The 12,548-nt window shown below is 52.1% G+C and overlaps 1 protein-coding gene across 1 annotated transcript; it reads left to right on the plus strand.

Annotated features, from left to right (window-relative positions):
* The first annotated feature begins 446 nt into the window (after positions 1 to 446).
* On the plus strand, positions 447 to 8,705 carry LOC149332154 (uncharacterized). Its single transcript, XM_089557097.1, has 2 exons — positions 447 to 3,758; positions 7,432 to 8,705. The coding sequence occupies exons 1-2, from the start codon at positions 2,518 to 2,520 to the stop codon at positions 8,411 to 8,413; spliced, it is 2,223 nt and encodes a 740-aa protein (XP_089413223.1). The 5' UTR covers positions 447 to 2,517; the 3' UTR covers positions 8,414 to 8,705.
* The last annotated feature ends 3,843 nt before the right edge of the window (positions 8,706 to 12,548 follow it).

Here is a 12,548-nt window from a genome sequence, read left to right on the forward strand (position 1 = left end):
CGGTCAACCCTACCGTGATATTACTAAAACACTGAGAAGCTGTGAGCGCTTCGCGCCTAACAAAGAGGTCTCCAGTGTAGCACGCCGTGAATATCGCCAACAGCCATCCTCCTTGCTATACGACAGCATGAAAAAAATTCATCGCCGATGGAGCGCCACTACATCGAGAAGCAATGAGTTGCAGTGAAAGATGAGAGTCCGCGCTTGTTTCATTAGACGTCTGCAATTTCATCGCTCAGTAAAAAAAAAATAAAGACTGTGACACCCCACGGAGACAGAGCTCAACCAGCGCACCCCGTAAATACAGAGAAAAGACTTTATTGAATGTCAAAGAAGAATCTATAGATATTCTTCTGCCAGGGCCCCTGACTGCTCCGCGGTACAGCGCCAAGCTCTTCTCGACCACAGGCGCTGGTACTTCTTAATTCTTACAAAATCCGCCTAGCATTGCGTTGACCGCGCCACGCTGAATGGTCAGCATGTTGTGGGGTCACACATGACGCCACTGCAACCCGCCGAGCCGATTGGTCAGCCTGTAATGACGTCACACATGACGCCACTGCAACGTAGTGACGTCATCAGCGACAGTATAGCGACGTCACGGGCACTCTACTCGAGAAGACAAACAGCCGTAATCGTCGTGCTATGTTTTTTTAATAAGCTACCGCCAGAACCTCATGTCGACAAAATTTGTTCGTCTGTCCGTCTAAAGCCTCGGTAGGCAGGTGACGAAGTGGAGAGAGCGAGAAATCTCCCTGGGGATGGAAAGTGGGAGAGGAGAGACGGAGCGAGGGCGAGAGGTGGCAGGTGGAGAAGAGCACTAGAGAGAGGGTACTGCGTGTCACACGGTGATTGACAGACTTGATCACGCCACCCGCTCGCATGGTCTGAACCAATCAGCTGCAGCGGCCGCTCCGTCCACGGAAAACACCAAAGCTAACGCCTAGTCTGCCGCCTCAGTCACATTGGTTGTCATAATTTCTTTTTTGACCCTTGTTATGGTGGCGTGCCGTACCGATACTCCCATCACACCGTGATAATCCTCACGTCTTCCCTCGCTGCGAGCCACGCTTGTAGTCGCGCACAGGGTGTAACGGCTTCAGGCGACGGCGACAACAGACCGGCTTTTCCGTTCCCACTGAAGTCTCCATAACAATCCGCTGCCAGTAACAGAACTCTGTTTCTCAAGCGGCAGAATGCGGAAGCCACGACAGCGCTGCCAGCACCGTGTTTCATACGAACCGATGTGTCCTGCAAGGAAGCTTCACTGCGGCGTACTATAGTTCCGTCAGAGTTGAAATGCGCGTTGAGACCATCGACGGCGACTGTGTTTAGTCAAAATCATGGTCGATTATCACGACAATCTCGCAATCGCCATAGATGAGCTGACCCGCTGCTTTTGAATTACATACCGCGGCTTTTTACTATGCACTGGGCGAATAAAACGACAAGCGGAAGCACTGGCTGGGAAGGTTCTATTGTTCAAGAACATCAAATATCCGCGTGCTTGTCACTATCACTCCGACAGCGCGGCGACCGCTACTCGAACATCTCAACTCCGCCTGCACTTGCTTTCGAGTTATTTTATGCGGTAGCATATAAAAGCCTCACCAGAGCAAAAAGCCGGCGGCGGCCGTCCGGCGTTGTCCAGAAAAATTCTGATTGGCTGGCGGACGGTGAAGTCATCAGTGACGCCACCAGAGAGGATAAATTGCATTGGCTGGAGGCACATGACATCATAAAACCGGAAGTGACGTCACCAGACCAGGTTCGTCTGCGTCCGTGGCAGGTGGTGTACACGAGAAAAGCAACCTGTGTCTCGCAAGCCCCACAAATGACTTCGCACATGGAATAAAACGCGATCAGGACAATTCAAGCGGAAGCAGTGACTGAGAAGATTCAATTGTTGATTCTTGTTTTGTTTTTGCGTCCTCGTTTGCTTGCTTGTTTCCGACGCTGCTAATATAGTCACGTTGCCCCATGCTGCACCCAGACGGCGTGGCGAAGAATTGCTTCTCGCACTTCAGTTATATAGCACGCGACAGCCGTGACCGTTCGTTCTTCTCACGAACACACACAGCTGATTATCACCGCCCTTCTCTTTTTCTCGTTCTCGGTGCTATCATGTGGGATGGGCGTTTGCTTGTTCCAGTCACGGTAGCGTTTTAACGTTTCCAACAAAGCATCCACTATTCTGGAATCATCCTCCAAAAGCGCAAAATGTCCAGCCCTTTAAGCGCGAGCATCAAGATAAGATCCTCTCGTCTTTTGGCAAGAACACGCGCTTCAGTCGGCAGCGATACGAAGTGATAAAGCAGCTTCGGTGCCTCCCATTGGGTTCTGCGCAGAGCGACTGCGCATGCGCTAACTCGTTTAATCACGATGCTTTAAAGCTGCACACTGCCAGTTTCCCGCTTGTACTGCGCCTTTACACCCGGAGCCTAGACAACCACACCATTTCCAGCTAGTTGACAAAGTCTGTAACGTCCTCCAGACGCTCCCCCCATTTTAACCCTCATGGACAAGTCTTCCTACTATGCACAGTTCTACATATTTCTTCGAGGTCATCCCCCGCAGGCCTGGGGGAACGGGCTGGGCTGGCAGCCACCGGACCTGGACTTCAACCGGCAATGCACTTCAGGAGAGACCGGCCGCGAGTGCTGGCTGTGCTTCGAGCTGCCCCCCTGGAACGGCGTACTGAACCCTTTAGGTCTGAACCTTTCCGAAGTGGAACCCGGCCGCCTCGAGCTGGCCACCTTCAAGGCAGTCCCGAACATGCACTTCGCCAGCCCGTTCAATCGGCAAGCCTGGTGTTGCGTCTTCTTCCTCACATGGCTTCCCAGGAAGCACCGTTGCGTCCATTTCCTCACCGTCCGTAGAGACCTGCCAGGCGTGCCGTGCTCCGTGTGGAACCTGGCGGCGGAGGAGAGCAGGTTCGGCGCCGGAAAGCAGTGCCACTTGCGCAACGTGGTATGGAGGATGTGCTTCGAGCACTGGGGCGTGCTCGACTTCTTCCACGAGGGCGTCAGCATGTTGGAAACGCTGGTAGTGTCGTTCGAGCAAGAGACACAGGTGGTGATTCCCGACGAATTGCGCCAACTGGTTCGTCGTTCGGCTGGCACATTGCAGACGTTCAGCGTCTCTATGTCGGCGCATTGGGACGCCTGCGATCGGTTAGTGGAGTTTCCCCTGTGCCATTCGTTAGTGGACCTGGACGTTGCTTTGTCGAGCGCCATATTTATGCCGGAGGCGATCGCCCGAATATTGTCTTCCGACGACTGCAGTGCGCTACGAAAGCTGAGCTTTTTCTATCCGCCCTACTCGCACGGAGAACGCGCTTTTGTTGATGCACTGGCGCAGAACCGGACTCTACTCGAACTTCACATCGGCAGTCCCTTCCTCGAGGCGTTCCGTGTCGTCTGCGACGCTGTGACGGAGAACGCTTCAGTGAAGAACCTCTCCCTTGCCGGTATACTCCCACAAGGCCAGCTGGTGACACCGGACGACGAGGTTGCGTCACTATTGCGTGGAAACACTGTGTTGGAGTCGCTAACTCTGGAGGGCTTCCGGTGTTTCATCGAGGATCCGGAAAGCGTCGCCGATGCTCTGGGTGGCAATGCCTCGCTGAAATTCCTCACGTGTGATTCGGGCGGCACTATGCTCGCCAGCGTGGTTTCTGTGTTGGTCGCTGCTCTAGAGAGGAACAAGACCCTACAGCGCATTCAGGTGGACGCAGTCTTCGGATCCAGTATGCACAAGTAAGGGTTGAATTCTTGGCACGTGTTCTGATCTATTTCACGCCACAGAACATACATCACGCGTGTGCGCGTTGTCTGATTTTAGCTGAGCGTTTTTACAGCCAGCGGGGCGGAGCGGGCGAGCGGATACACCAGCGCAGAGGCGCATGAGAAGTTTTAGCCGGGCGGATCAGCCGTCTTCTCGAGCGGAGTAGAGTCGCTTTAGAGTCTCTTGCTCTGCTGCTCCACCTGTCGGTCACAATTCGAGTTAGAGTGAAAAGAATATAAATTAAGCCGGCTAATAATGCGCTGAAACTGTTTGGTAAAGTTACATTTTGTGTTTTTAGTTAATTATTTGGTAAGTGTTTCGTTTTAGATGTACAAAAGAGGCTGCCATCCTTATTACCCATACACGCCCGCTCGTTCTTACGCACGCTCGCGCGCTGCTTATCGCTCCGCTGAAGAGGGCTTCCCAGCGGGCGTAAGCTTCGCTCCGTAAAAACGCTAGCCAGCCCAGCGACGTGCGCATGCGCTGTGGCGTCTGCGCTTGTCCGCTACTCTCCGCTGGCCGTAAAAATGCTCAGCTAAAACTGTCTTTAAGATACCATCGCAGCGTTGCGTAACCTTTTTTTCAGAAAGCTTGAAGGACCTCTGTATTTAGGCAGTAACATCATTACTGCTGTATCTTGAGCACTAAACACATAGACGGCTTTCAAGTGACGTCATATGAACGCCGTTATAGTGACGTGCATTGCTTTTGCGGTGTTAAGAAAAGTGCAAGTGTGGATGAGCTCTGTGCCTTTCTTCGGTTGTTCGATGACGGCTATCGCGATAATGTCAGAACGAGACATCGACAGGAACGTTCTCTCGCAATAATTTCTCAAAAAGGCCCAAGTAGTAGAACAGTTGGTTTGGGGTTTTCTTCAAGCAAATCTGCTTCCTGTTCACTAAACTGTTCCCTCTCTTTGACTGCCTTCATCCCGCGTCTCGCGGGCCAACCTGCTTAAAGGTGCACTGAAGAGGAATCTGAACTCGTCTTTTTGCCGCGGAAACTCGATCTACACGTTCCCAGGGTTCTTAGCAACTTCGATTTATTGCCCTGTGCGGCCGATTTCCCTAATTAAATCGGATTACCGCCCGGCTCCCGCCTTTTTTTTTATTTCCCCGCATACGGTGGGAGCAGGTCGACCAACGCATGGAGTGCCTTTCAGGCAGTCGCGGGGCGACTTTGCCTTCGCTTTCGGTCAAATGTTTAGGGGAATCCCCAAGGTGGAGTAGATTTGTAATAAGGGAGTAATTATTCATTGGCATCCACCCGATCGCAGCCATACGGCTACAAAGGAAAGCTATACAGCTTTCTCAGAAACTTCGTAGTTAAAGAAAAATTCGTCCTGGTCCGGGGTTCGAACCCGGGACCACCGCTTCACCGGAGCAGTCGCACTACCAATTGAGCTAACCGGGACGGCAAGCTTTCGCTTTTATTTTGTTTCTTTTAGGTTTCCGTGAATAAATAGGTCTAGTCAGAGACTACATAGCTGCAAATTAGGCCCACGGAAACAAAAATACGCGTGGACTCTGCTTCCGCTGATCACTACGCATCACTCCGCCGATGGCAGAGCGTCCAGCCGCCACGGGACAGGGTGAAAGGTTGGTCGACCCCTCCCACCGTCTGCGTGGAATTCAAAAAAAAAAAAAAAAAAGGCTGGAGCCGGGACGTTTAATCGGATTTAAATTAGGGGAATCGGCCTCACAGGGAAAATTCGTAGTTTCTACGAACGATCGGAACGTGTAGATCGAGTTCCCGGGGTAAAACTAGTAGTTCAGATTCCTCTTCAGTGCACCTTTAAGGTACAAAGTTAGAGGGGCTTTACCTTCTTGCAAACGAAGTCGTGGTTCTCCTGAGCGGTTAGGTGGACTGTGCTCATTCTCTGCACTTTGACCCACTGCTGTGGCATCTCTGGCCGCGAATCGTCAAAGCCTGGCCCTGTGCGGTGCGGTGGGGAGACAATTTTCGGGCTCGGCAGTGCGCACAGGTCATGTATACGTCACCGGTGTGCGCTTTTTGGTCTGTTTCGCTTTGATAATCGGAGGCGAGTGGCCATCCAGGTACCTTATTGATATTGAGCCCGCAGCGCCGTCTCTCGAAATAACAATCCACTACTGTGCTAGTTGAGCTAGAGCGAAGATTGTTTTGGTTATGCAACACGTTTGACGTTCACCAACAAGGTGATAGCTGCTCCAGTGCTCTTCATTCAGCTCTCTAGGCCGCCGGCAACACCTGACAAAAAAAGAAAACGCCTCTCATTGATATAAAGTTAACGTGCGTTTTTTACTGAGCCTACAATAAGCTAGCAGACGATAATTAATGAGTATGTGGGAAAAGCGCTATTTAAATTTGCCTGTAGTATCACGGTAAGCTAATACAATAACATACCACGAAATGGAGGCTTAGTGCTCAAACTTAAAGCAAAACATTTGCCGTAGTTTAGCTCTGGCTAAGCCTGTTCAGCTGCGTTAGCTGCGACGCTTTCCGAGTCGTGCAGCGCGTTCTTCTGCTGTCTCTCGAGCGCGTTGTCACTTTCTAGCTTGATCCTGTATACGTTGGCGACGCCACCTGGCGGAGCTCGGCTGAAACTGTTGCTAGGCAACGGCTGTTCAAAGCCATTCGTGCCTACCGGCTACGCGACGATGCGAACGCAACAAAAAGAAAGTAAAAGACGACACCGATATACGTGATACGCGCTGCCGAGCCTCCGAAAACTGTCTCCCGTGTCCATTCCTTGTCGGTGAAAGCAATCTAGTAACGTTGAGTGAAAGTGATAACCCCACACGGTCGAAAACAGCCCAGAGTGTACTTCAGCACGTAAAAAAACACGCATTTTTGGAATACCATAGGAGCACATAAGTGGGTGTGCATAGTGGAACAAAAACTGTACGTCGGATCGGACGGTTCAGTATCTTGGGCAGACATGGACAAATGTTGGCGGGATGCAAATTCAGATCAGAATATTATTTCTGCAGTGCCTTGCTAGCGAGTCAGCTATCATTTTTCCAGAGGATGGTGGAAGCATGTTCCCTTGTGCTTCAACGCGTTTTACTGACTTGCTTTGCTCGTATCCGATTTTTTTTTTTCGTGAAACCGCATCCCGCAAACTTCTGACCATTGCTGTACATTGTATCGCGTTCCACTGTCATCATCATCAGTCTGACTACGCCCACTGCAGGGCAAAGGCCTCTCCCATGTCTCTCCATTTAACCCTGTCCTTTGCCAGCTGCGGCCACAACTTTCTGCCGCACCTGCTATGCTTGCCTTCTCTTAGAATCCACTGCGTTGCCCTTAAGGACCAGCGGTCATCTTGCCTTCGCAGTACATGCCCCGCCCATTTTGTCCTCTTTATTTCGACTAGGATGTCATTAACCCGCGTTTGTTCCCTCACTCACTCCGCCCGCTTCCGATTTCTCGACGCAACACCTATCATTTTTCTTTCCACAGCTCGCTGCGTTGTCCTTAACTTAAGCTGAACCCTTTTCGTTAGCCTCCACGTTTCTGCCCCGTAGGTGAGTTCCGGTAAGATAGAACTGTTGTGTACTTTCCTCTTGAGGGATATTGGTAAACTGCCATTCGTGACCTGAGTGGAACCTGCCGTTCCACTGTGCTTATCCCTTACGCGCACTTCCTTTTTCCAACTATAAGGGAGGCGTTGGCTGCTCTGGTGGAGTCCCTGGAATGCAGCCACCGGATCGAAGTGCAGCGTTGGGACGACAGCGACCTCCTGACCATGTTGCCCATGCTGGCTACCCCGTTGGCGACACCTAGGGACGTGTGGCTCATCGTCGACGACATCCTACCGTTGCAGGCATCGGCACTCCGCTCTGCTCTCGCAGGTCCAGACGGAGCTCCCGTAAGGAGTCTGACTCTGGAGTCTGTGCAACGTTGGCCGCATTGCATGAAGGACGCGGTCAAGGACATCCTCGTCTCCAACAGTTCCTTGGAGTCGCTCGAAATCGCCGATGACGTCAAGTGCTGCGACTTGGGCGCCTACTGTCAGGACCTTGCCGATTTGTCCAATGCTGTGTGGAGCAGTCCGAGTCTGTCGCACCTGACCATTCTCGGCACAGACCATCTGGACCGCTCAGAGTACACTGTATGGCTTGTGGCCGTACTCAAAAACAGCAAGAGCATCGTCAGCCTCTCTGTTTCCCAGCAAATGGATCACTACAGCGGCGAGAGGGCTTTCGACGTAATGGCCACAGGCCTGATGCTGAATCCGTACGTCGTGGAGATCGATATCGATGGTCCTGTGCAGGACTCGAGGGACTACATCTTCTCCAGGACGGTGACGCGGAATCGAACGAGGGTTAACGACGCGGCTCGCTTCGTCATCGGTACGGACTCTTCCTTCAGGTGCGCTCGAGCGTTTGAGCTGCTACAGACGAAGAAGTCGTTGCTCAGCCTTATCACTAGAGTGACACGTGGGACGGAGGACGACGCCCGAACGGCGATCCGCACGGCTTTTGGCCGCATGCGCGAAAATTTTCTGCGCTCCGCGGGAGTTGTCAAGAGCTCCGTCACGTGCTGGCCCGCTGACGTCACGCAGATAGACGCCCTAAATGCGGACTGCTGGCTCGCCATTAGCAGCTACCTGAAGCTTCGCGACGTGTTACTCTACCGGTGATGACAGAATGACGTGCAATCGCCGAAAGACACCGGGCTTCGGCATAGCTGAAAGTCAGCAGATCTAGCATGTCGATCTGCAGCGACCTGACCGCAGTTTATATCAATAACAAACACTAGCAGAGATGGTGTGCTTTGGCAGGGTTGTGGGACCTGTCGCAAAGGTTTCAGGCGACTTGCACAGACGGGGCTGCTTGATGGGTGAGGGTGGATGCGTGTTAACAAAGTCCTATTCTGACTGCTGCTTTTATTGTCTTCGACGTGTCGACAGAATAAAAGATTTTAAATCGCGAGTACTTTTTCCCTCAAGAATCTGCTGCGGTGGCTCAGTGGCTTTGCCGTTCAGCGGCTGATCCCAAGGTCGCGGTTCGATCCCGGCTGCAGCGGCCATATTTCGATGCAAGCGAAATACAAAAAAAAAACGCCCGTGTACTGCAAGTTATTCCGGAGACCTCAACAACGATTTTCCTCATAGTCCCGAGTCGCTTCAGGACGTTAACCCCCCCCCCCCCCCCCAATCCAATTTTTTCCCTCGTGCAGCGAATTCCTCCAGCACATGTACGGTTATCTATAGCTCAAGAGAAGAGCACATCGCAATCGTTCGTTTGCCACACTCAACTAACACTCAACGTGCTGACGACGCCATCTGTGACATTACAATTTCAAACGCAGTTTCGGTATCACATTCCACGCACTTTAATTAGCGAACTTCAATTAATTGTACGACGTGCAACCTCCCCCCCCCCCCCCCCCAACGCACACGCGCACGCACGCACAGTGACCACCCCGTGCGGCTGAGCACCTGCGGGTCAGCCCTTTCTTACTCTGAACCGACCATCGGCGTTCTCACATTCGAAGTGCCAATCTGTGCCTTGTCTTCGTTCTCGTGTGTTGCACTGCTTTCAGACGCCATGTTTAACTAAGCCCAATCAAGTACACAAAGTATAGCACCTGAAGTGACGGGCGCCATTATGGTGTGCAATGCGCATTTTCAGCGATGCAAGTCAACGCAGCAGGTGGCGATTAGCCGATTAGGCAAAAACTCGGCATTTCGAAGTGCTTCATGTACAGGGTCGTTCGATATGAAAGGGAACAGGGAGCGTGAGGCCGCCGTCCTCCGCGAATTAAGCGCTGCCACAGATAGCTGGCTAGAGTATATAAGCCCGACAACACGCTCTTCTGAGCTGGCTAGAGTCGCTGGATATTATCAAGCGACTCTACAGCCAGAGAGGCAAAGGCGCAGGCAGGCGCAGTAAACATGGCTGGCTGCTTTTCCCCCTGCATGCTCATGGTGCCGCCCAATTTCGCCAACTCTCGGCAGCAGCGCTTCGCGAAGCGCGAAGGTCGCGCGCTCTCGTGTTCCCTTTCAAATTGAGTGGCCCTGTGCACAAACACAAAGCGGTCACTGTCCATGGCCTGACTAAAAGCTATACTCCGTCTCGCAACTTGCTAGCAGTGGAGTGGAAGCTAGAGCGAGGCGACAGCTCGCACAATGTGTGCTCCTCTCACACGCTTGCGAGCGAGCTTCGCAGGGCTAAAAGCCGTTGCCTAGCTGTTGTAGCTTCCGTCCAGCTGCCGGCGATTAATTTGTCACGGTGTAAAGCTGTCTCGAAAGAGAGGAATTTTCTAAGGCTCGGCGACACACTCGAAAGCGGGATTATATTGTAAAACTTTATTTGTCCAACAGATCTAGGGAAGGTTTTAGCCTTCCCACCTCGAAGACAGCCCGGAGTACTGGCACCCTAGCGGCGGCTTCGACCAATCGGACGGTCTTCAGTTGAACGCGGGAGAAAGAATGTAACATCAGTGCGTCGTGAGCCGCCTAAACGAAGCAACTGTCAGTTATTCGTTATGCTATATCTATAGCGCGCACCCAGACTGTCAAACCAGCGATCACTAAAACACGCACACTCCTCATGTGGCACATCAGACGCGCTCTCACGTACGCCATAAGCTCGCGTGTTAGGCATAGTTTCACATTTCCACATTGACGTGGTTTCGCATTTTCACGCTTAGAAGTGCACGGAACCTGTTCTCAATGTCGCTAGATCCCTTTCTCTTGGCAGTCGGCGTTGCAAACGTCACCTAGATGAACAAGCTGTGTTTTTCATACTCTGCACCTGACTACGTCACACAGATGGGCGGTGCCTCTGGCGGCGAACACAGACGCTATAGCGTGTGCCCGGATTGTGGAAAACTGACATCAAACGCGATGCAGCATTTCTGCATCAGCAGTTTAATTTCTTTCGCATTCGTTTAATATTCGCCCCTTAAATCCATCTTTCCGACCTTGCGGCTATTGCTGCATCCCTTCTCACTCACTGCAACGGTGGCTATGACGCGCGCGGTAGTAACTTTTGCTCTCGCTAGAAGCGCTATTAAAGCGCGCCTCCTCCTCCTCGCACTCAGTCCGCAGCCCTGCGCACAACGCTTTCAAGGTCACTGGAACTGCTTTAAAGGGAAACTGCATAGGTTTTAGAAATCAACGAGCTTAAAGGGCCACTGCCCAGGGTCCGGACATTTTTGAAAAACAAGCCCACTGCATAGATGAGGCATCGAAGATAACCTCTGCAAAATACTAGAGCCATGCGCGCCCCGAAAAGCTGCGAAAAGTCAAATCAAAGCCCGCTCGTTCTTTCCTTCAACAAAAACGGGCCCGGCCCACTACTCTGAACCCCGCTGACGTCATGGGGGGCTACTTTCGCTAAAGGCACTCCATTGGTGCATCGTTCTGACTGACGGGAGAAGGTTGGGCGTAGCCTTGGCGTCGCGTCGTCTGCACAACGCTTTCCGCAGCGCCTTCTGTTCTGGCTCATGCCTACAAACCCGCATGAAGGAACAACAACAAAAAAAAAACTGCGGAGGGAGCGTGCGGCGACAGCCTTGAACCCTTGCCATAAAAAGTAAAAAATAGTAAAACTGAGGGAGTTGGTTCGCCCCCCCCCCCTCCCCCCGCCGTGATCACCTGACGAGACGCTCTGCGTACGCGCTCCCTTCTCAGATTTTTTTCTTCTATGCAAGCCCCCCAAAACAAGGTTTTAATTACTAGTGCAGCAGAGCCTTTCCCTCGCTCGCCCACTTGACCGCTCCGCACACACACCGCTTATCTTTCGTGCATCTTGCGTACGCCTTGACTCCAATAAATGACATATGCTTTGGAGCGGAGAAAAGACACAAACACACAGAACACAAACACGCATGGAGAAAAGCAAACGGGCGGTTGCCGGGTCCGCGCTTCGCCGTGTGTTTCGAACACAACCGACTTCCGCCCCTCCGCTCGTGAAACGGTGGGGAGGCCTAAAAGAAAATGAAAAGGTGGCTCGTTAACTGGGAATGACAAACAGATGTATGAAAGGATGCGCTCGCTAACAAGTCTAGGTGGTCGAGCCGATCGCGCCTCTCGATCGGTCAGTGTGCGGAGAAAATGTAAAAACGAAGAAAAGAATTCTATTGAAGGCGGGGCCATGACGTCGCCCTGTGACGCACTCCACAGACACCACGCCTCCGGCTTACACCGGAGAAGGAAGGGGTGATTTTGCCTTGCCGAGCCTACTCGACGAGGAGCGGGAGAGAAAAATTTCGAGGAGGGAATGGAAGGAGAGGAGGCTCGCTCAAAGTGAGGTAGAGAGTGTTTGGGACGATGGGGTGGGCAGGGGCCCTTTAAGAGAGTCGAATGCGTGAAACTTGCAGGTAAAGCATGCGAAGTCTTTTTGGGCTAGCACTTGAAATAGTGAAGAAATCGCCGATTAAAATCCGGACGCTCTTCAAGCTTCTCCGCAGCGCACAACGACAAGTGGGGGGGGGCGCATGATGACGTCATCGAAGGTATCGGTACATTTCCAACGCACAAACGCCGGCTTTGAAGGAAAAAAAAAAACCCACGCCACCGAAGGCGACCCCTGCCGAGAGTTCTTTGGCAGCTTCTAGAGAGTCAGGGTGGGGTGTGGCTGACGACAGCGGTAATTTGAAATCATACCTTCCGTGACGTCACGCTGACTTTCCCTGCACTCCTCCAGTGCATTGAGGAGAAGCGCAAAATTCAATCATCGATTACGTCACTATTTTAAATGCTAGTGCAAAAACACTTGGCATGCTTCACTTATAGCCTATATAGATTTGAATTCTTGAATATCGCG

Source organism: Amblyomma mixtum, chromosome 8 (assembly GCF_055824585.1).
Source record: "Amblyomma mixtum isolate Tamu chromosome 8, ASM5582458v1, whole genome shotgun sequence".
Lineage (NCBI taxonomy): Eukaryota > Metazoa > Arthropoda > Arachnida > Ixodida > Ixodidae > Amblyomma > Amblyomma mixtum.

Excerpts from the sequence above, each read along its gene's own strand:
- LOC149332154 (XM_089557097.1), top strand. The coding sequence starts at position 2,518 with ATGGACAAGTCTTCCTACTATGCACAGTTCTACATATTTCTTCGAGGT. Across the intron at positions 3,759-7,431 it reads TTCGGATCCAGTATGCACAA|GGAGGCGTTGGCTGCTCTGG; the intron begins GTAAGGGTTGAA and ends TCCAACTATAAG.